General features: G+C 29.7%; 5 protein-coding genes across 6 annotated transcripts; 3 read left to right on the top strand and 2 right to left on the bottom strand.

The window, feature by feature from the left end:
• The first annotated feature begins 256 nt into the window (after positions 1–256).
• Positions 257–2,648, top strand: LOC117211744 (RCC1-like G exchanging factor-like protein). Its single transcript, XM_033455953.1, has 8 exons — positions 257–633; positions 791–1,051; positions 1,149–1,437; positions 1,512–1,684; positions 1,779–1,940; positions 2,014–2,141; positions 2,203–2,334; positions 2,400–2,648. The coding sequence occupies exons 1-8, from the start codon at positions 525–527 to the stop codon at positions 2,475–2,477; spliced, it is 1,332 nt and encodes a 443-aa protein (XP_033311844.1). The 5' UTR covers positions 257–524; the 3' UTR covers positions 2,478–2,648.
• On the bottom strand, positions 2,456–7,196 carry LOC117211724. 2 transcript variants are annotated; one of them, XM_033455925.1, is made up of 15 exons: positions 7,088–7,196; positions 6,846–6,895; positions 6,571–6,766; positions 6,332–6,497; positions 6,089–6,261; positions 5,862–6,026; positions 5,626–5,789; positions 5,204–5,547; positions 5,007–5,115; positions 4,643–4,915; positions 4,370–4,570; positions 4,137–4,292; positions 3,904–4,055; positions 2,993–3,206; positions 2,456–2,909 (listed from the first exon to the last, which is right to left on the bottom strand). In XM_033455925.1, exons 2-15 carry the CDS (start codon positions 6,883–6,885, stop codon positions 2,773–2,775), a joined length of 2,490 nt encoding a protein of 829 aa, XP_033311816.1. In that variant the 5' UTR covers positions 6,886–6,895; positions 7,088–7,196; the 3' UTR covers positions 2,456–2,772. The 2 variants fall into 2 exon arrangements, with proteins under 2 accessions (XP_033311816.1, XP_033311822.1); XM_033455931.1 differs by having other exon boundaries at positions 2,773–2,909; positions 6,846–6,932; positions 7,088–7,178.
• LOC117211735 lies at positions 7,146–11,379 on the top strand. The gene is made up of 15 exons (XM_033455944.1): positions 7,146–7,235; positions 7,534–7,730; positions 7,827–8,013; positions 8,097–8,356; positions 8,417–8,587; positions 8,667–8,810; positions 8,908–9,075; positions 9,141–9,319; positions 9,402–9,625; positions 9,697–9,839; positions 9,909–10,109; positions 10,183–10,308; positions 10,407–10,558; positions 10,638–10,839; positions 10,904–11,379. The coding sequence occupies exons 2-15, from the start codon at positions 7,691–7,693 to the stop codon at positions 11,047–11,049; spliced, it is 2,343 nt and encodes a 780-aa protein (XP_033311835.1). The 5' UTR covers positions 7,146–7,235; positions 7,534–7,690; the 3' UTR covers positions 11,050–11,379.
• On the bottom strand, positions 11,113–16,335 carry LOC117211720 (nuclear pore complex protein Nup133). Its single transcript, XM_033455913.1, has 19 exons — positions 15,867–16,335; positions 15,436–15,775; positions 15,055–15,372; positions 14,780–14,950; positions 14,592–14,721; positions 14,345–14,521; positions 14,118–14,277; positions 13,876–14,047; positions 13,656–13,815; positions 13,469–13,581; positions 13,293–13,399; positions 13,000–13,216; positions 12,772–12,915; positions 12,479–12,680; positions 12,252–12,411; positions 11,984–12,179; positions 11,715–11,909; positions 11,417–11,639; positions 11,113–11,322 (listed from the first exon to the last, which is right to left on the bottom strand). The coding sequence occupies exons 1-19, from the start codon at positions 15,959–15,961 to the stop codon at positions 11,189–11,191; spliced, it is 3,414 nt and encodes a 1,137-aa protein (XP_033311804.1). The 5' UTR covers positions 15,962–16,335; the 3' UTR covers positions 11,113–11,188.
• Positions 16,336–16,971: 636 nt separating this feature from the next.
• LOC117210643 (valine--tRNA ligase-like) lies at positions 16,972–22,446 on the top strand. Its single transcript, XM_033453858.1, is given in 20 exon segments — positions 16,972–17,061; positions 17,173–17,341; positions 17,500–17,673; positions 17,755–17,882; positions 18,036–18,200; positions 18,266–18,467; positions 18,548–18,836; positions 18,904–19,028; positions 19,102–19,247; positions 19,324–19,453; positions 19,455–19,535; positions 19,595–19,765; positions 19,855–19,976; positions 20,041–20,149; positions 20,221–20,499; positions 20,569–20,901; positions 20,976–21,128; positions 21,214–21,417; positions 21,495–21,770; positions 21,862–22,446. Coding segments are annotated over 20 exon segments (3,501 nt in total). The 5' UTR covers positions 16,972–17,032; the 3' UTR covers positions 22,078–22,446.
• Positions 22,447–22,696: the final 250 nt, after the last annotated feature.

Genomic DNA, 22,696 nt, shown 5'->3' on the forward strand with positions numbered 1-22,696 from the left:
GTATCATTAATCAAAATTCGGAATAACGTTTTATCATAAACTAAACATTTTAGTAAAAATGAAGGAACAAATTCAATGTAATATAATAAATATTTCAATTTCGTCCAAATTATTTCATTTTTTATTGTTTTTATATTCTATAATATAATACGATAATAGTACATGCATTACAATTTTTTTCATGAAACATGAATTAATGATTTCATTATTCAAGTTACGCGCGTTTAAATGTCGTTGACATACAATACTTCGCCGGTAATCGCTACACATGAGATAGAACCTTTAATTCTGTAGTGAGAAGGAAATTGGAAAACAACGAGAAAATCAAATCTATGCTATTAACAAGTTTCACAGAGTATACAAGTCGGTATTCAGAAGATTATTGAAAATAAACACGCTTTATAATTTATTAAATTTATCGAAAAATTGATAACTTGATCATTCAAGGAAATTTATCCGAATCATTAACTTTTGATGCTTATGACACATCTGTAAAATTTCTTAAGCAGTAAACGGCTACAAACATGTTGAACACAATAAAAACAAGTTTGAAAAAAAATGTACAACAACCGAACAGAATTATAGAATTTAGTAAAACCAAGAATAAAATACCACTTTCAAAACCTTTGCCAGGTAAAGAAAATAACTATAAGAAAAATTTAAATAAAATGTACAAAACATGGAACACAAATTTCTAAACATAAATATTTATCAATGAGAAAGTGCTGCATACATATATGCACACACTCCTTTTCTTTTTTGTTAATAATTATTAATTTATGATATATAGTTTTTCAGTATCCAATAAGTAACGAAAGAGAACATAGAATATATGTTTGGGGTTTGGCAGAACATGGTGCTCTTGGTACGTTAAAAACAACGATTTTTGAAAATGGTATTTCTTATATTCCGAGACCTAAAAGATTAGCTTTTGGAGAAAAGCATGAGGTAATGGACATAACTTGTGGTTATGGGTTTACTGCTTTTGCAGTAAAATCCAAAGATAAAAATATTTTATATGGGAGTGGAATAAATACAGATTCCCAGCTTGGTAAGAAAATTATGATTTAAGCCATCTTTTATTTTTAGCAATAAATTCATCAAAAATATCTTTTCATATTAAAATATAATTTTTAATATGCTACTAGGTTTCAATGAAAAAGATAAAAAATTCCCAAATGGATTAATAACTGAACCAAGACCTATTAATTTACCAATTAAAGATTCTTCTACTAAAGTCCTAGATATGTCAGCTGGAAGAGCACATTTGTTGGTATTAACAAATGAAGGTGTATTCACATTAGGAAATAACGCATATGGACAATGTGGTCGCCCTATAATATTAAATGAAAATTATGAGAATAGTAGAGTTGTCCATCATATACCTAATATTAAGGAAAAAAAGATAAAAGCTGTAACAGCTGGTCAAGATCATAGGTATGGAAATTCTTAATACTTTACATATAGTTCATTACAATATTTGAGAATTCTTCCTTACTGCTATATGATAGCATACTCTTGACAGAATCCGGTGAAGTGTATACGTTTGGTTGGGGTGCAGATGGACAAACTGGATTGGCACATTATCGAAATGAGCATAGACCAAGTTTGGTGAAAGGAGATTTGGCTGGCCAACATATTATAAAAGTTGCATGCGTTGCAGATTGTGTATTAGCACTCAGCGGTATCTGCAATATTCATGTATTAATACAGTCTTATTTTGAGTAAAAATAGACAGTAACAAGATATTATACAGTTATTTGAACACATGGTTACAGATAAAGGAAATGTATTTGGTTGGGGTAATTCTGAATATGCACAGTTACTTATGGAAGGTGAAAATCAACAGATAAACATAGCTACAGAGTTAAGTGCATTGAAAAAATTAGGTCATATTGTAGACATTGCCTGTGGTGGTTGCTTTTGCATGATTTTAAATAGTAAGTATTTATCCAATTGTTTAATTATTTTTATAATCATGCATCATACAATTTGTATATATGAATTTATTAGATACAGGTGAAGTTTATGTATGGGGTTATGGTATTCTTGGTTTTGGTCCTGAAGTCAAAAAATCTCAACAACCAATTAAAATTCCATCTGTACTTTTTGGAAATAATGCATACCAGAAGAATACAAAAGTAAGTTCAGTCTAAGGTTATAGAATATTTATTAGGTTATTATAATATATTTTTTTTCTAGGTGGTAAAGATATTTTGTGGCATGAGTCATCTTGCAGCTTTGACGAATACAGGTGATTTGTATATGTGGGGTTGTAACAAATTTGGGTCTTTAGGATTAGGAGATTTGAAAGACCAGTATTTTCCACTGAAGGTAAAGAAATTATATTTGTCATTAAAAAATAGTATAGTAATAAAGAACGATAATTTGTATTATAGGTAACTGTAGGAGCACAAGTAAAAAAGGTAGCCTGTGGAATAGATCATACAGTTACTCTTTGTAAACCTTTTATTTGAAGCATAGTATATTTTCTGTTATAAGAGGTAATATACTATTTATAAAACTTATATACAAATTGTTATTTTAATCTGTTGTGTAAAAACATTGTATATGTAGCTAATTGCTTTTTATATTATGATATATTGCAAAAATCTAATTGATAAATAATGAACGCATATCTTTATGTAGAATGTCGTTATTTAAAAACGGACATATTCGATATAAAATCTTCCTTCATCACTTAAAGCTTGTTTCAAAAACTTTCATATGATTAGTCATTTCATTAAATTTATATATAAAATTTGCCAATTGTTACATATTTAATACAACTAAAACTATCATCAAAATAGAAATATTAAATGTAAATCTAATTGCTTCATTGGCACACACCATGTTTTCGTAAGATATAGTGTATTTTATCATAGTAGGAATTTTGCAAACTCGTGGATCTAAAAAGGAAATGTTATTTATCATCAACATCAATTAAATTATTTTTGTGTCATTTTAATTTAAAATGAGTCAATGTACTTACCAGTACATTTATAAGAAATACTTGTGGAGTTTGAAGCTACTGATATATATAGTGGTGGACAATCACGAATGAAAGTAGCATCAGCACAAGAAACTGTAATACTATGTACATCATTGGATATTGATGCACATGATTTTGATGATTCTGTTGCATTGGCGTATAATGGTGCTCGTGATGAGCACACAACTAAATTATCTGATTCGGAGCCCTGGATCTGAAAATAATTACTTATAATGATATAATATTAATAATATTACTATAGTATATACCGTGGTCCTAAATTCCAAATAAAGTAAAGTCGAAAGAAATTTTATACCTCAAAATAAGACAAAATCAAGAATAACAGAACTCTATTTTCCACAAAAGGAAACCTTAAACAATAAAATTTTATTGTGTTTTTTCGATTTATTTTTGTATGTAGAATAACCCCTTGTCCATTGTTTCTTGTTCAGCCAGAAATTACGCTTATACGTGATATATATATATATACAGGGTGGTTGGTAACTGGTGGTATAAGCGGAAAGGGGGTGATTCTATGCGAAAAAAGAAGTCGAAAATATAGAATAAAAATTTTTATTTTCGAGAAAATCAACTGAATTTTCGCTCGGTACGCGTGCACTTTATCACGTCTCGTTATAACGGATCTCACTGTAGATTTAAAAAGAAATTAAAAAAAGAATTTTTATTCTATATTTTCGACTTCTTTTTTGGCGTAGAATCACCCCTTTTCCGCTTGTACCACCAGTTACCAATACTATACATGGTATACTCGAAAAGTTTGTAAAGTTGATTTTCTTGAAAATAAGGTCTCCAACGCAATTTTGTTATTCTAGATTTTCGTCTTTAGATTTCGCGAGTTGTGTATATATAGTATAGAATAACTAATAATATTTAAAAAGAAAGGAACTTACTTTTACTATTGCTGTATTATGGTTAAAAAAGTAATTGGGATGTAATTTATAAAAACTAATACCATTTGGTACAATATAATCATCATATGAATTCAAAGATCCAGATGAAATATAATCTGATCCACACTGGGAATTAAATAAACGCTTGGGAACTATAACAAATTTTATACCATGGTCATTCTTTTAATTTATATATGAAAAGTTTAATGTCAGTTTGATATTTCTTTGTTTACCTTGCTTCATTCTTGAAACTATGTTGGTTATTGGTTCTAAAGCTTCTTCTGTGTCTTTACCAATAGAAGTACTAATAGAGAATAAATCTGTCATATGATTTTGTACTAGATCGGACCACGGATCTTTGGATGAGGCCATAAAAAGTATGATAGTATCTGAAAGAATAATTAATAATAAACTATACAAGTATTCATCTAATTCAAAAGTTTATTGTAGTGATATAAAATTTTACCTGGAATATATTCTCGTATTCGCAATATAGTTTGCAAGCAATATTGCTTGTCATTTTTAGATATATCAGAAATATATGGAACAATTAAAACAATATCAGAACGTGCTCCACCAACACCACGAGCACGTTCGGCATTCAGTTTATTCTTTAGATATGCTTCCAATTCTTTGAGCGACTTAGCTAAATCAAAACCACGAGTGCCTGAAAAAGATCATTTCACAGCGAATTTTGTTGTAATTTATCACTTATTACTAATTTATGTTTAGTACATACTATTTCCATAGTAGTGAGATGAATTATAGGCGTGGAAATCCAAAATGTTAGAAGTACTATTAATCATTGGTGTTCCATCTCGACCATTTATTAATGTAAAGTTGGAATTAAATTGATTTATGTTTATGTTTTCCAATAAATGTGCAAGAATAGGTTTTATTATGGAGAATTCCCAATTTGTGTCCAAAATAATCGTTAAATCGACAGACATTTGATTGAAACTACATAATTTATCCGTGTCAGTACATGAAAGATCTTTATTCATGGATGAAGCTATAAAAATATTATATCAAATAAATCTTTTATGTTTAATCTAACAAATATATCTGAATCGTTTATATGAAATTTCATCTCTAATACTTACGCACATATTTCACTAATTCGTTTACTGCTTGTACTGACAATTTTTCAATTATCGGATATTCAAGCGTTGCGTGTGCTAGATCCTCTAACAATATAGAAGCACTATATGTCTGAAAAAATGAATATTAACAATAACAAAAAATGTTTGTTTTATAAACTAATTAAACATTTTAATATTGAGATATAAAATTAACTTACCTGTGCAACCAATGTTTCATTTGGTGCAACAGATGTGAACAGTGTTCTCCGATTGCATGCTCTAATAGATGAGTCAAAGAATCCTACTGGACTATAGTACATGTCAAAAATTTGTGAAAGCCTCAAATTAGGTATTCTAGAATACCATTTGCCAGTTTCATTGGCCAAAATTAAGCCATCTAAATCTCCTCTGATTTCTGCTGTTGTCATCTCATAATTACTGTTAGAATTCAAGAAATACCATCGTGGCAAAGCAGTGGAATTCCAATGGCCATTTAATCCAACATTAAGTTTGATATCTTTATTTTTAGGGCCTTGCCTTAAAGCTACTTCTGCCAAATCTCCTATAATTTCAATAATGAATATCATGTATTTTATAGAATAATTTATTAATGATTTATATCTCAAAAAATTAATATTACCAGCTAGAGTCGCAAGCCACTTGTTTTCTAAAGATCGATCCATTACATCTGAATTGTTCTTTTTTAAAACATCCGCTGATAGCAACTCGGGAAGTCTGGTTGTTTCTGGTTGTGTAGCTGCAGCTATTCCAGCTAGTACTAAGCCAAACGAAGTTGTACCCCATCTAAAAACGTATATATTTTAATGAAATAATGAATTAAATTCATCTAATTGTTTCAATAAATTATTAACTTACGGAGTTTTTACAACACCATTTTCTACAGGGCATTCACTAAGAGATAGTGGTTCTGTACCTCTATACCGTGCACTATCTGGATGATTAGGCGGTACTTCTGGGTATCGCGAGTTTGGATCAACCGTAACATTGTTACCTTCATTTCTCCCGTTAGTCATACTTTTTCTGTATAAAAATTATATTTTATTTCTGATATCAATTACATTATGCGGACTTTTTCTACTTACATTTCATCAGATGATAAAGTTTCTACATCATTAGCAGTATTTTTAATCATTGCCTTATCGTTATTTTTAATATCCCTCGGATATCTGTACGTATCAGCAAGTCTACAAACTTTTGTTTCGTCCCCTCTTTGAAAAATTTCAATACTACTTGATAACATAAAGTGTAATGTACACTGCAATGCAATAGTTAACTATTAGGGAAATATATACAAAATAATATGACAGTCTAAATTACATACATACCCTTTCAACATCTGTGATACTATTATTAGGAAACGTGAGGGCATCTCCTGGTATAAGACGTAGAGTTTGAGCAAAACGATAAAATTGATGAGCAATTGGTGCAAAGGGTGATATTCCATCTTGATTAGGAATAGCAGGATTCGGAGCAATACCATCTTGTCGAAAACTGTAAATCAGAATCAATAAAATTATCTCTTTACTCAATATTACTATTTCTCTAAAGCATATATTGAACTTACCGATGCAGAAGTGCAACAGATAAACTTCTCAGATCCATATTAAGACCTTCTGTATTTTCAATTTTACGAAGTATCGCAATGAACGTATTTAAAGTGTGCGGCAGTCTATTATCTCTTTCCAAAAGATATTTGTTGTCATAACATTCTCGAAGAGATGGTGAAAGATTTCGAGCTGCATTCTCTTGTGCACGTACAGCTAAAAATAAACAATAATAAAATTTTGTAACAAGCTATATTGCTTTGGACTTTATAATTTATTGATAAAAAGTACTTACTTAAAGTGATAAAGATAAGAAAATACCAAAATTTTGCCATTTTACTGCAACTGGATTTGTATAAAATGTGAAATTAATATTAACTTCCTATAATTTAATATCATTATATTGATTACCACAAAGTAATACAAGCTAATATAAAAATATATATGAATATATTGTATTTAGCTAAATATATTTTATACTTGAAGAAACAGCTATAAAACAATGAAATTACATTTAGGAAATTATAAAATACTTACCGCAAATGATTTTCAGTTACTTCCAATACAGAATGTATGATATCTTTCCAACTCTGTTCAGCAAAGCAATATACCACACCTATCCAAAGATATCATGATACCTATTAGATAAGATAATACATGAGTAACAACTCCAACTTTATTACAGGTATCTTTACTAAAACAGGTATTTTCAAAATTCCAAAACAAATAGAGTCAATCAATAATTAATTGAATAATTAAATTAATTATATAATTTTGTCTATTATTGTTTGTATATATTACATTCTTTAAAAATTAAATATTAGTATATTTTATTATACAAATAAATAAATTTTTATTAAAGCAATATAATAATTCCTTCCTAATTTAAATTTAAATTAATATTTATAGTATAATAGCCGACTAGAATTGTTAATAATTAAAAATCTCTTTGTAAACTTAAGAATTTCATTAAAAAAATCTAGGTGTTTCTACTTATGATTATCTTATCAAGTATCAAATAGACGATGAGTTTTTTTGATTTGTACATGTCAGTGAATCATTATAAGATTCAAATAGATATGAACAAAGTGTAAATGTTAGATTTTCAATAATATAGTATGGCTTTTTAATAATGTAATTATGGCATTTAATAAAATTGTATTATTGATAATATGGTGCGGTAAGTTGTTACAATATATATTAATATATATATTAGTTGTAAAATACATTAGTTGTAAAATTATAATTTTATACTAAGCATTTTTTTACATAATAGAATTACAATTAATATGGTCGCAAACAACTATACCAAAATCACTCAGAGAATGTTATAGAAATAATGGAATATTAAATCCCCGACTTCCATTGAACTTGCGTATATTAGTAGACATCATACAGAAGATGGAAAAACAATCTTATTCAATAACAGATATGAGAATAATGTCTTCATCAATATTACACAGGTCAATCTAATTATTAGTAACATCTAATTATTAATATCTGTTTGTTTTATTGCAAAATAGTAAATATATTTTATAAATTACAGATTTAAGTTCGATGGTGTTGAATATCAACAGAATATTCAAGTTACAGAAGATGTACTTCCATTCAGTGGGACTGGAACACAACATATTAAACATGAATTGATAAAAGAATTAGTTCCAGGAAATACAAAAGCTTTGCCAGTTCATATACTTTCACAAGAAGAGCGATGTATGCTTCATGAAGCTGTTTCAAATACAATTTTGGAACCTTACAATAAAAGCAAACATAAATCATGTAGTCATATCCTAGAAAAACTAACAGGTAATTATTAAAAAGGGAAGAAGATATTTAAAGTAATAAGAATAAAAAATTATTATTCAGGTAATACTATGTTTAATGATACATGGAATTGTCCAAGACAACAAGGAGTGGTTCTAACACAATATGGTACTATTACTCCTGGTGCAATTATAGGAGCAATTGCTGCATCTCTCCAACATCAAAATGTTGCTGTAAATCAATTAATCACAAGTTTGGATATACCTCCTTCAGGTATAACATCATTATACTTGTTTTTATCGTAAAGTTTCATTTGATAATGTTCCTTTTACATTAGAAATGAATTCTACAGATACATATAGTTTACAATTTAATGAAGAAGAGGTCGATTTTGTTCTTCCAAGAAGTCGAGCGATTTATAAACCATTTATGTGGTACAATACTTTAAATGTTTCATCTATGAAAATTGATAATATATGGTTGGCAACAATTGCAGGTATAAAATATTGTTATGTTATACTTTACATTACATACTATATAATGATATACATGTGTTATGTGGTATTAATGTACCGAAGATCCTGTTTAATTAGGCGAATTAGCGGAAATGGTTGTGTACCAAGGACCTTTACTAGCAAATAATATGACTCTCGGTGCAACAGGATTCTGGCAAAGTATAATGCGTCCGACAATTTATTATCTTACAAGTTTACATAACAATTTTGATGCAACTCGAGCTGAATTAATAGGAGGCATTGATGGTAAATTAACGATATCTTCTGTATTTTTAAATATCTATCAAATATTTATGTGTAAAATTTTTCAGGGATGATTATTGCAACTTATTTACCAACCTGGATTCAGGACTTTTACAGCCTCCGACTTAGTCAAATTTTGGAAATGTATTACTCATATGAAGGTGTCACGTTTAATGCAAATGTGAAAGCTTGCGATCGAGCACAAGCCTTTTTATATGCAGTGCCAAAGACTATTTTAAATGAACAGGTTACTTATAATTATCAATGAAATTATAGTATATTTATATCTATATTATCCTATATTTTAATTTGCAAATATCGTTTGTAAGACTTATGCCATAGCTCAGATGTTAGCTTATCGTAAAAGCATTGCGTATATTTCTCCTGAAGCATTGCAACAACTGGTTGATATTGCAATTGAAAAATTTTATTCTTATGCAAGGAATCATTTGTTCCCTAAATTACCTTGTCATCAAATAAATCAACCTCAAGTAGAAGCACTGATTGTATTCGATGGTGCATGGACAATAGAATATACAGTAGACTTTCTTTCGTAAGCTACAGTGTATATCATATTTCATATTGTATTTCATACTTTTATTTCTACAACTCTGTATGTTTTAGAACTCTTATACAAGATTTGGATGTATCAATGTATGGATCAAAAATGGGAATAATACATGGTACTTCAGGAGAATGGTTGTTAAATGTTACAAACAGTCCATCAATTGCGTTTCAAGCATTAAACAATTTTACTAATACAACGTGTAAGATTGATTGTTTCATAAAAATATTTATTACTTTCTTTTATGTGATGGTGAATAATATATTTATAGGGCCTACGAAATTTAATTATACCCGAGTTTTGGAAACGGTATCTATTTACTTGAAAAGAACTTGGGAGTACAATTACAAAAATCAAATAATTGGAAATTTTGGTCAGGTAGTTATACTCTTAATTCCATTAGCTCACATGTCCAATAATGAGAAAGAATCAGTAATAATATTATTGCGTCAACTAAAACATACTCATCCAGGTAAATATATAAATTTAAAACATGAATTACAAAAGGTTAATTTCAATAATCTCTTTTTCCATTAACTTTTCAGAAGTTCATTTTGTATATTATGTATCCCCATATAACGAAAATTTATTTGAATCATTTACTTTATGGGAGGAAGATTATATAATAAAAAATTCCAATATTGACACTATTACTCAATACGTATCGAGAAGTACGTTTTACTACTTAAGTAATCAATATGATATATATCATAAAATTTTAAATGTAAAATATTTATTTTCTTCTCTCTTTCTCTCTGTACATTTTTAGTTCCACGAACACTACGACCTGCGACAATTGCAGATGTAAATATGAATAAAAATGTCATTCCCCAATGGGAGGATTATATTAGTCCTTCAAAATCTATTACTTACAGAATACATTCACACTGGAAACGAAATATGAAAAAGATAATAGTTACGGTTTGTATTTAAAAAAACGGACTATTTTACAAATATCGTTACTTTGCTTTTCATTCTTAGTATAATATTAATTTTTCAGATTCATACCTTTGGCTATGGTACAATGAATGCCTGTATATGGGTAGGATTTGAACCTAATGATAAACAAAATTTACAATGTGCAGAATTATCTGGTTACAAAGAAGTTACATTAACTGATCACTTTAAATGTACTAGTACTTCGTCTTGTCCTAATTTTTATCTTCGTACGCAAAACGTAACTTCTTTATATAAATGTGCAGGTAACTATTAGCTATTACGAATAATACATCTAGCAAAGTTTTTTTAATATAATAAAAATTTCAGAAATAGACTGTAAAACACCGGATCAAGTAAGATATATCATAAGAACGAATCAGCAAAATGTTCATTATGATAATTCTGCGGATAAAAATGCAGTATTGATCTCATTAAATATTTCAGCCTTATTTGTATTTCGAGTATTCATGTGAAATTTATTATATTTCAAGTTTTTCTGTGGATACTTATAAAATTTTTTACTATAAAATTTATACTATTATATTGCGTAGAAATTTATTTATTACTTAGAAAAATACAAATTTTGTCTTTACTTACAATTGTTCAGGTAGATTAATAATTGCTATATGCATACTCATACACAAATTTGATGAGGAATTGAAAATTACTCGATGCAGCAAGATCTCCCAATTCAGGTTCTACCAAAAGCATATCAACTGGTGGAAGAAATTCGTTTACTTGATCACCTTGTTATAAATAAAACAGAATATATTTTATTGGTATATATTACTTAACTTAAATAATTAAATTATTTTTTTAAATCGAAAATTAATAAGGTACCAGTAAAATGTGCAAGGTCCATTAATTTGAAAAATATTGTTTCTTGTACTTGTTGTTCAGGATTCTTTCCTAGGGTATCCCACTGATCCCGTTTAGCAGCTCGTGCCCAAATTTGCAATTTCAATGACACTTTTTCATCTTCTTGCTCCACATACTCAAGCAAATCAAGAGCTTTCTTGAAGTCGTACTCATTTGCATCAATATTATCCTCAGATGTGTACAACTACATCAATTATATATGTGATATTTATATCAAGTGTTTTATAAAATAAATGTATTTTATAGTCGAATGAAGTACCGTAATTAATTCAGTCGGTGTAAATACTTGTAATTTTTCTACATCATAACCATATGTAGTAAGTACTTGAGTTGGTAATTCCTCTTGATAAGCTACTAGCGCTAATTCATTATTGATTCTTTTTACACAGTCTTTCACTTCTTCTTCTAAATCATCCGAAGCAAGAAGGGCCAATTTTGCTAAAGAAAGTATGGACTGTAAAAAAGATGAGTAGTTCATAAATAAAAATATTTAAATAGCTTAAAACATAGAATATAACGAGTGTGTACCTTCTTACGTGTCACTAATTCACTTTCTTGAATTGCTAAAGAATAAAGCGTATTAGCAGCAAAGCGTAAATCGTCCGTGAGAGCAGATTGTACCCATGATAGAGTTGGATGTTCTGCCAACTTTTCTGACAATTCAATGGTACCTCCGCGTCTACATTTCTCTACTAACTGACCCTGGCGACCATCTTTCACATACCTATGATAAAAAAATATTATAATACAAATGAAGATATTTGTTCCTATATTATTGTCTATAAAAGAAGCTTACCATGAGAATAAAAATCCTACGAAATCTTGAGCTGCAAATTTTTTCATATATCCATCCAGTTGGCTTTTATTGTTAGTTAATTCGCATATCTGTATCAGGGACGCAAAATCGCAATACTTTTCAGCTAACATTGCAGCACTATCGTATTGTTCTTCCTTTACTGCAAATTATTTAGTATGAATATCTAGTTCTATCGACATAAATTATAATTAACAAAGAATACATACTTAAAGGTTGAATTAGATTCATTCGATCTGTTTCGTATTGCTTCAAAAGTATTTCAAACTTTTCTGTACCCTTAACACTTTCTAAATGACATTTTCGGCCATCTAATATTAAGTCTATATAACTTACTAATTGTTCATATAATTCATTTCTCACTGTTGAATCGTTGCTTCCAGTTATGCCATGCTTGAGAGTTACATTATACTGAAATAAAAAATTAAATACTGAAGAAATCTTTCTCTAATAATGATTTTCTTATTTTTGCTATGAAAAGTTATAATATATAAATATTAACCATTGTGTTGAGACAATTTCTTAACCCATGTTTTCCAACTGCAGCTGTCCATGGAAGATACTCAGTTATTCCGTTCGAACATCTCGTAGGAATAAATCGTTCAGCATTATGTTGCCGGTATTTCACCACTTCATGCAGGATACTCTATTAGCAGCATGTATTTAACAATTGTACTTTAACATTATTTTTTCTGTTTTATTACTAAAGTCGTATTAGGTATATACTTACTAATAATATAGCGTTTACTTGCATAATATAATGTGCTACTTGTTGGATGGGTCTTTCAGACTGAGTTACTTCTGATGCATTGTTTACTAAAGTAGGAAGAAAACGATGTACAGTACTGACTTGACGATAAAATATATCACGTGCTGTTAATTCGTCAGATATGTAAGCTTCAGGGCTTAAAGTTTGTTCTATTATAGTATCTATAATATCTGTATACCTTGAAATAAACAAAAATGACAATTTATCCATAGAAAGAAAGCTCATATACAAAAATACATATTGAAAAAATTTACTTGTTCTGGAGATTATATATAGTTAGTGCCGCAACTATCTTTTCTGCATATTCTGCAAGAACGTGTGGTGTAGACATAATTAGTCCTCTATAAGTAACAGCACAGAACTGAAACAAACAATATTATATTCATATGTATTATACATTTAATTATAATATTATGATGAATAAACTTACTCTGTTCCATAGATCATGTTCTTTTAGAAATGTTGTAAATAAATCTATGGCTTTCTGCTTCCCTTCTAGTTGATTAGGTATTTGCATAGAGGTGACTGCATTTATCGTCATAGCTATAACAATATATGATTATTGAAATTTGCGCAAACATTTGTATTTAAATACGAAATATATAAAATTTAATTACACAAATCTCTGTGATTTGACCAACGTGGATCATTTGCTGGATAATCATCTATCAGATCTCTAGCAACTTTTAAAATCAGTGTGTCGAGATTAGCATCTATATCCATTACTGGTTCTTCTTGCAAAGGAAAGAGTTGTAATAAAATATCTTCACACTGAGCCTGCAATAGAATGATTATGTTAACAACTATTGACCTTAAAACGATGTAAAACAAATTTACCTCACTTTGCCGTAAACTAAGGAGAAATGCAGCACGCAATTGTGTAGCACAATCAGAACTGTAATACATATCTTGAACTTCTTCATTACTGATAAGACTATTAAAATTTTGTGCAGCTGAACTAGGTCGATAATTATAATCCACACTTGTATTAACATTGTCCGTATAACTCCTAAAAAATTTATTGATTTTATTCTTAATAAAATTATTTGCTTTTAAGGTGTATGTAAAAAAAAACGAACAAATTAAAATCTTGCGATATAAAATCCGACGGTATGACGGAAACTAATCCGAAATTCTTAGTAAATAAAACTGGAGTTCCTGAACATAGTGCACCACCAAGAATACTATCTTCTCCGCCTCGCACTAAATCTATCTTATCTTGCTCGTGCTCGGATATACCTAAAATGTTTTTATTTAACACTATAAAAGAATTCTACATAAAATCCTACAATAAATTTTAACTTACAGTTCACAACAAGCACTTCATACTGATTGTATATAATGGCTTCCCAACCATGTAGTATAAAATGGTAAGAAACTAAAGTTGATTCAACATCATTATGATACGAAATGGAATCAATTTTAACTGGTATAAACCATTTAAATGTATTTGCTAACGTTATACCAGATAGCTGTATCAAACCTACGACATATTTGATTATTTTGTGTAATAAAAGTATAATAAAGTGAATCTAAATTTTTTCAATTATTACCAAGTGCAAATTCAATAAGAGGTGATGCATCAGCACAATGGGCTGCCATTAAAAAAACTATTCCTTCATTACATGGTTGCATATCAATCAACCAGGTTTCCATATTTTGTGGGTTGCATGCACTTGATTTCTAAAATAAAATAAATGAATGAACATAATACTCTTTATATGTACAACATTCTACATACCCAAATCTCTCGTTGGAAAGTTTGTGAAATAATGTACCCAATATCTTCATCAAACTCCATCTTCTCTTGCTCATTATGCGGGAAAGACCAATATTGCAAAGATGAGCCAGCTAAAATAAGAACCCTTGATCCTCTATCTCCTAAGGTTGTGCAAGTAACTTTTACTAATTTCTATGAAACAAAAACACATTTGCTGTATTTTATATTTTTTGTATTATATCTGTTATTAAAAATGTAGTTATATATATATATATATATAATTATGTAAAGTTTACAGTTTCTGTGACTGGAGATTGAGGTATAGCTCCAAATATAAGAGAAGTCATTCTTCTTCCTATACCACCTAGCCATCCTTGACTTGTTCTAAGAACCTGACAGTTGATACTATTCTTACCACCTACAAACTGTGGTTGTAACAATGCTACTGTGCATGTGGTTGTAGCTAAAATACAACCATGACCAGGAATATAAGTAAGACAATCGACTTCTTGCCCAGCAAGTTCTGCACTTGTTTCTACAGAAGATCCTTCATGGGCAACGCTAACCCAGAACCGTACAATACCTTCAGGAGAAACAGCCATGCAACTAGGCACCTAATGATTTTAAAAATTAGATGTTAATAATAATAATTTTTAGTTAATGCTTAATTTAAATACCTGATGGCCTGGAGGCAACCACACAGCTATGCATCCTGCTTTGTGAGCTAAATCACTTTGAGGCAACAATAACTCTCTGCATTGGCTCTTAAAAGTTCTCCTTTGTTTTGAATCATGGATAGTGGCCTTACATTGCCACACAAGCAGTCTACGACCACATACAAGCCAAGCCCAACCATCTATTGAAATATTAACGCTAACAGCTGTGTTTCTATCTACAAATGTTAAAGCTTCCGTAACAAGTACAGGCAAGGAGGATCCGAAACTTTCTACAACATGGTTCGGCGTTTTACATATTATCTGCACTGACTGATTCGATCGTCCGGATACACTTATCGCTCTACAAAAAAAGATAAGGCAGATCCATAGAAATACTAATTTATAAGCAAAGTTCCATTAATCTGAATTTGTAATATTTATAAAAAACTAACGAATTATTTTTTCTTAAGGATTGAACGATTGACATGCGTTTTCGCGGAGACGTCAAATTTCTTCCTAGTGAATTTCCTATACTCGTACGATCCATTATAGTTTGTTCTTTGTTTAAAAATTTGACATCAAAGAAACCGGTTTATCAATTAATATTCTAAATTGCATAACAATTTTTCACTAATTTCTCTATGTATACAATATTATATAGGTTATTTTTTCATATGCATGAACCGGTAAAACGATTACATGTGCTTGGCACGAACAATAAATGATAGAGTTAAATAAACGCAGACACTAACAGTGTTTAACGAAACTTTTCAATATAAAGTAAAATTTACAATAAATATACACAACTGATAATTCATTAAATGAAATAGATGGTTTACTCGCTTCTCTATTTCTCATTGAACATTCTAAATTTTATGTATAATTTCATATATTGTCGAATAAGTTGAGTTAGGAAAAATAAATAAAACCATGTGATCGAAATCTAGGGAGAAATATGGTTGATTAGAAATTTTACCAGATATAAGCATTTGGCGTACCATGAACATAGGAAATAATAATAATATATCCATTTGTAGCGTTTCATTTTATTTATTTTAAGTACACCTGTACGTAACGGTTTGCTATGTTACTTGAGTTTCAATTAATATTTTTTGTTAGAAAGTGCCATGACCTTACATAGCTATAAATGTTTCGAATAATCTCCATACGATTTCATAAACAGATCTCGACATTCATATACTACATCCTAGGGAAAACCGTGAAAATCAATATTGAAGACAAGAATGCATGGCAAGTTATGAATGTCTCAGATAGAGACAAAGGCATTTGCTACCTCACAAGAACGAAAGCTTTGTTGTCTTCCATGTTAATTTTTTACGACTCAATTTTCGGACGGTTTTCTCTGAAGAGAGAATTTCATCTCTGGTTTTAGTAAATAAGAGTTGGGACCTGTTTATATGGTCGTGCTCCATGGTCAATACGTTTAGGGATTTTAGGTTTTTTATTTCTATTCCTTTGAATAAAACTATAATCTAGAACTGCAACTTAATTTTTATCTCCGTGCCACCTTGTGTTTATCGAAAGAAATGCAACAGAATAAGTATGAATAAATACACGTACTTTGTTGGGTACGTACGTGCGGTATGTGGTTACAACAATGAATTGGCTGCAGTCTCCTGTTAATAGGTAGTGTGGAGAAAGTGCGTGGTTGATGTTACAATTTTTGAAAGTGTGTCGTCAGTCGATTCATGTTACAGTAATTGAATGTTCAGAAAGAACGTAAATTAAAATTGGCAGGATGGTTGATATGAAAACTGAGGAAATAAACGGGGAAACTGAAACCCCGCAGAAGAGTGCGAAACAATTACAGAAGGAGGCGAAAAAACAGGCAAAATTAGAGAAGTTCAAACAGAAACAGGAAAAGAAAGAAAGTGACAAAGCTCCAAAAGTAAAAGAAAAGAACGAAGTAAGATTATTAAAATCTTTTACCTTCACCTATTTTCAATTATTAAGTTTCATATTATCCATATGGCCTTCTTTTTTTTGTTACGCAATTCGTAACCTTTTCGTTAACAAAAAAGTTTTGTTTCTGTTTTTAATTTTCAAAATGTTTTTACTTTTCAGAAAATTGAAAAGAAAAAGGAATGCAAAGAATCAGCTATATACATGGTAAATACACCTTTGGGAGATAAGAAAGATACTACATGTGCGATGCCTGATGCATACAGTCCAAAATATGTTGAAGCTGCATGGTATGCATGGTGGGAAAAGGAAGGTTTCTTTAAGCCAGAATATGGTGTATGTAACAGAAACATATTTTAATAAAGAATCAGTCCAGAGCTTGCTTTCTTTGTCTCATTTTATAATTTTTATATGCAGAGAAAAAATATATTGCAATTAAATCCTAAAGGAAAGTTTGTCATGGTGATACCTCCTCCTAATGTAACTGGATTTCTTCATCTTGGACATGCTTTAACTAATGCTGTAGAAGATGCTATTACAAGATGGTAAAATAATACCTGAACTATAGTATAAACTGTATAGAAATATGTAGTTGATTGCGTGGAAATGTAATGCAATATAACTTGTTTTGCTCAAGTATTGTAATGTAATCATTTGTAGATAATAATCTTGTGCAAAAATTTTTTCTAATTTACAAGGAATCGTATGAAAGGACGTACAACACTGTGGAATCCAGGTTGCGATCATGCAGGTATTGCTACTCAAGTGGTGGTTGAAAAGAAACTTTGGAGAGAGGAAAAGAAGACACGTCATGATATAGGAAGAGAAAATTTCATAGAAAAAGTTTGGAAATGGAAAGAAGAGTATGTTTAAATAGATTACGTATAATGTAAATATATGGCACATCTATATATATTATACATTTTAGAAAAGGAAACAGAATTTACTTGCAGTTGAAGAAACTGGGAGGATCATTTGATTGGGACAGGGTTTGTTTTACTATGGATCCAAAATTATGTTATGCTGTTACAGAAGCATTTATAAGGTTGCACGATGAAGGTGTAATTTATAGAAGCAATAGATTAGTCAATTGGTCATGCACATTAAAAAGCGCTATATCCGATATAGAAGTAAATATCTTTGACCAAATAGCAAATGACCATTAACTTTACGATTGTTTTTTTCTGAATTTAACATTTACTTTATGTAGGTTGATAAACTTGAATTAACTGGTCGGACATTGCTTTCAATTCCTGGATATCAAGAAAAAATAGAATTTGGAGTTTTAGTATTATTCGCCTATAAAGTGATAGGTTCTGAAGAGAAAATAATAGTAGCTACCACCCGTATTGAAACGATGCTTGGGGATACAGCTGTTGCTGTTCATCCAAAAGATACTAGATATGCTCATTTAATTGGAAAATATGTACAACATCCATTTTGTGACAGAAAGTTACCAATTATACCTGATGAATTTGTTGAAATGGAATTTGGAACAGGTCAGTACTACTAATCTAATAAGAAATCTTACTAAAGCAATGTTAATTTAAAATTCTTTTTTTACAGGTGCTGTAAAGATTACACCAGCTCATGATCCTAATGATTATGAAGTGGGAAAGAGATATAATTTACCATTTATTACTATCTTCGACGATAATGGAAATATTATTGGAGATTATGGACAATTTACAGTATATTATACATCATGTTTTATTTTTTGATTTAAAAATGAATTGACATCTTTAACATGTTTTGTTTGTTCAGGGAATGAAACGATTCCATGCCAGAACAGCTATAATAAAAGAATTAACTGCAAGAAATTTGTTCATTGAAATCAAGGACAATCCTATGGTAGTGCCAATATGTAGTAGATCTAAAGACGTTGTTGAACCTTTGATGAAGCCTCAATGGTAGTTTAATAGTTACACATTTATAATCATTAAAACACATAATAGAATAAATTACATTTATCGTTTTTATTATTAGGTACGTAAAATGTAGTGAAATGGCTGCAAAAGCAATGGATGCAGTGAAATCCGGTGAACTAAAAATTATTCCTGATCAGTACAAGAAAATTTGGTATCATTGGATGGAAAATATAAGAGATTGGTGTATATCTTTCGTCAATATCATTATGGTGGGGTCATCGTATTCCTGCTTATTGTGTCAAAATAATTAATATACCCGAAAACATAAAGGTAATTAAAATATCAAATTAAGTTTCTTTGCACTTATCATACAAATTCATATTCTTTAGTTAGATGATTATTGGGTGAGTGCACATTCAGAAAATGAAGCTAAGGAAAAAGCTGCAAAGCAGTTAGGTACAAATGTAGATAATATTATTATTGAGCAAGATCCTGACGTACTGGATACATGGTTCTCTTCAGGTCTCTTTCCATTCTCGATATTTGGATGGCCAGATAAGGTATACATACAAATTATTTCTTTCATTAACTTACTTATGTACTAGTTAGTTTCATTGTTTAATATTAAAATAAAATAATTATACTTTAGACAGAAGAACTTGAAGCATTTTATCCTGGTACATTACTAGAAACTGGACATGATATCTTATTTTTCTGGGTAGCCAGGATGGTCTTTTTGGGTCAAAAGTTATTAGGGAAATTACCGTTTAGGTACATATTTTTATTCTTATATTTAATTTTTCATAATCATACATCTAAAAGAATGCTTTTACAGAGAAGTATATTTGCATGCTATGGTACGAGATGCTCATGGAAGGAAAATGAGCAAATCGTTGGGAAATGTTATAGATCCTATGGATGTGATTAATGGGATATCATTGGAGGTATACATTTTATCTGCCATTTCTTTTTTCACTTTGGCGAGGTTATTTGTTAGCTAATTACTTTCATTTAGAATCTTCATAAACAACTGATGGATTCAAATTTGGATCCAAAAGAACTTAAATATGCTATAGAGGGACAAAAACGTGACTATCCACAAGGAATTCCTGAGTGTGGGACCGATGCTTTAAGGTTTGCACTTTGCGCTTACACCATGCAAGGTCGCGATATTAATCTTGATATTCTTCGCGTACAAGGATATCGATTTTTCTGTAATAAAATATGGAATGCGACGAAATTCTCTCTCATGTACCTAGACTCTAATTTCGATTATGATGAAGACGTTCAATCGGTAAAACTTAATTTTAACATTCTTAATCATAGAAGGTTTTCAAAATTGTTACCATTTTCTTTATTGTAGACAATTAATGATGTCCGCAATGATAATATGATAGGTGATAATGATTGGTATCAAAACACTTTAAAAGAAAACTGCGTGCAAGATGCGTTAAATAATTACTTGGCAGACTATCCTTATTTAGATGGATATAACCCTTCACAAATTGACACAAAAGTTCACCAATATTTTACCAGATTGGGTACTGATTTAAGAAACTATCCTCATTTACATCGTTGGTATAAACATGTGGCATCTTACAGTGAACAAGAACGATCTATGTTTCGTGTTGAAGAAGGTAAAATATTACCTCAGTGTGGTTGTAAAATACACGATCACAATAACAGTAGGAAACAGGTAAATAATATTCCAATAAATCAGTATAAAAAATCAATACACTTAGATAAAAATATCGATTTTTGTATCATTAGCTACATTGTGAAACAAATATAGACTCTTGGATGCTCTCTCGTGTAAGTTGTGCAGTAAAAATCTGTGACGAAGCAATGGCACAATATGATTTTCCAACTGCCACTACTGCCTGCTATAATCTTTGGTTGTATGATTTATGTGATGTTTACTTGGTTTGTATATAATTATATATTTAAGTTTCTTAATTCATAATTTTCTTATACAATTATTATATTATTAGTATGTATTACTATTTAGGAGTATTTGAAACCAGTCTTTCAAGGTAATAATAACAAGAGACAGTATGCAGCAAGAAGAGTCTTATTTAAGACGCTAGATGTAGGATTGAGGTTGTTAAGTCCCTTCATGCCATTTATAACGGAAGAACTTTATCAACGTTTACCTCGCAAGAAGCAGCTTTATCCCAGTGTTTGCGTTAGTCCATATCCAGAAGTATCAGAGGTATTAGCATATTTTTTGTTTCATTTGTCACAACTTCTGTATACATAAAAGTATATGATTGTATGATCGATTTATAGTGTGATTGGAGAAACGAAGAAATAGAGAAAGACGTTGATTTTGCCAACAAAGTAATAAAGAATATTCGATCAGCGCGTGCAACGTATAACTTACCGAACAAAATAAAGACTGAAGCATTTCTTGTATGTAGTAGTAATAACTTGAAAGAAAAGCTTCTGGAATATAGATTATTGATAGAAACCCTTGCTTATTCTAAACTTAATATGGAGGAACCACCAACAGGATGTGCTATCATTACTGTCACAGATAAAGTTCAAGTACATCTACTATTGAAGGTAAAAATAATTATTATTACTAAGATAAATTAAAAAGCTAATGTTAATATATAGCAGTTGGGTTTAATTATAAAATTTGTACGTGTTCAAGGGTTTAATTGATCCAAAGAAAGAACTAGAGAAACTTAGCAAGAAGGAGGAGCAATTAATAGATACTATTCGTAAAACCAAACAAGCTATGGAAGTTCCTGATTATAACGTTAAAGTACCATTCGATGTACAAAATAATAACAAAGAAAAGCTGAAAAATAATGAAGGAGAATTGCGACGAATCACTGATGCGTTATCAGCGCTACGTGCAATGTAACACTTAAATTATTTAGGTGTCATAATTTCACTATCACATTACTTTCTTATTTATTAAATTATATTTTATCAAACGTCTGTTATTTTTATTTATCGATAAATACTTTTGTAAATTAAAGTAGCATCTAGAGATCAAAAAGATAGACTTATTTAGAAGATCAATTAGCAATTTTTTAAATTAGTATTTTATAAAATAAAATTAACGATGTAGGAAGCGTGAATAATTCTAGCATTACAAAAGAAATTGCTTTTCATATTGATTTATTATAAAGCATTGCCAATAAATGCAATAACTATGAAATTTTGTATATTTAAAATCTAACAAGGGTGAGCTATTAATTTCAATAAAGGTACTTAATTTGTTCCGATCGATTATTCTTAGTAGATTTATAATTATCAGTCATGAACAAATGCAACTAATTTATGAAAACGATTAAGCTAAAGAAAATTTAATGAAATGATATGAATTATATGCATTACTCTATCAGTATTATCTGTCATCTTACTATAATTTTACAACGTAATTGCTATAACATTAATATACATAAATATCGTAAGAATTCATCTCAATAATATTAAATAATACTTCAAGTTGTAGCTGCATTTCATATTTCAATTAA

This window comes from Bombus bifarius, unplaced genomic scaffold (genome assembly GCF_011952205.1).
Source record: "Bombus bifarius isolate JDL3187 unplaced genomic scaffold, Bbif_JDL3187 scf7180000007970, whole genome shotgun sequence".
Lineage (NCBI taxonomy): Eukaryota > Metazoa > Arthropoda > Insecta > Hymenoptera > Apidae > Bombus > Bombus bifarius.

What these genes read in the sequence shown, in the direction of transcription:
- LOC117211744 (XM_033455953.1), top strand. Translation starts at nt 525, where the DNA reads ATGTTGAACACAATAAAAACAAGTTTGAAAAAAAATGTACAACAACCG. An exon ending in AAATACAGATTCCCAGCTTG is followed by an intron (nt 1,052 to 1,148) that starts GTAAGAAAATTA and finishes ATATGCTACTAG; the next exon opens with GTTTCAATGAAAAAGATAAA. An exon ending in ACCAGTATTTTCCACTGAAG is followed by an intron (nt 2,335 to 2,399) that starts GTAAAGAAATTA and finishes TTTGTATTATAG; the next exon opens with GTAACTGTAGGAGCACAAGT.
- LOC117211735 (XM_033455944.1), top strand. Translation starts at nt 7,691, where the DNA reads ATGGCATTTAATAAAATTGTATTATTGATAATATGGTGCG. An exon ending in ATTATTGATAATATGGTGCG is followed by an intron (nt 7,731 to 7,826) that starts GTAAGTTGTTAC and finishes TTTACATAATAG; the next exon opens with AATTACAATTAATATGGTCG. An exon ending in CAATTTTACTAATACAACGT is followed by an intron (nt 9,840 to 9,908) that starts GTAAGATTGATT and finishes ATATATTTATAG; the next exon opens with GGCCTACGAAATTTAATTAT.
- LOC117211720 (XM_033455913.1), bottom strand. Translation starts at nt 15,961, where the DNA reads ATGGATCGTACGAGTATAGGAAATTCACTAGGAAGAAATTTGACGTCT. An exon ending in GTAGGATTTTTATTCTCATG is followed by an intron (nt 12,180 to 12,251) that starts GTAAGCTTCTTT and finishes TTTTTATCATAG; the next exon opens with GTATGTGAAAGATGGTCGCC. An exon ending in GGACCTTGCACATTTTACTG is followed by an intron (nt 11,323 to 11,416) that starts GTACCTTATTAA and finishes ATTTATAACAAG; the next exon opens with GTGATCAAGTAAACGAATTT.
- LOC117211724 (XM_033455925.1), bottom strand. Translation starts at nt 6,885, where the DNA reads ATGGCAAAATTTTGGTATTTTCTTATCTTTATCACTTTAA. An exon ending in ATGAAACATTGGTTGCACAG is followed by an intron (nt 5,116 to 5,203) that starts GTAAGTTAATTT and finishes TCATTTTTTCAG; the next exon opens with ACATATAGTGCTTCTATATT. An exon ending in CGAATTAGTGAAATATGTGC is followed by an intron (nt 4,916 to 5,006) that starts GTAAGTATTAGA and finishes ATATTTTTATAG; the next exon opens with CTTCATCCATGAATAAAGAT.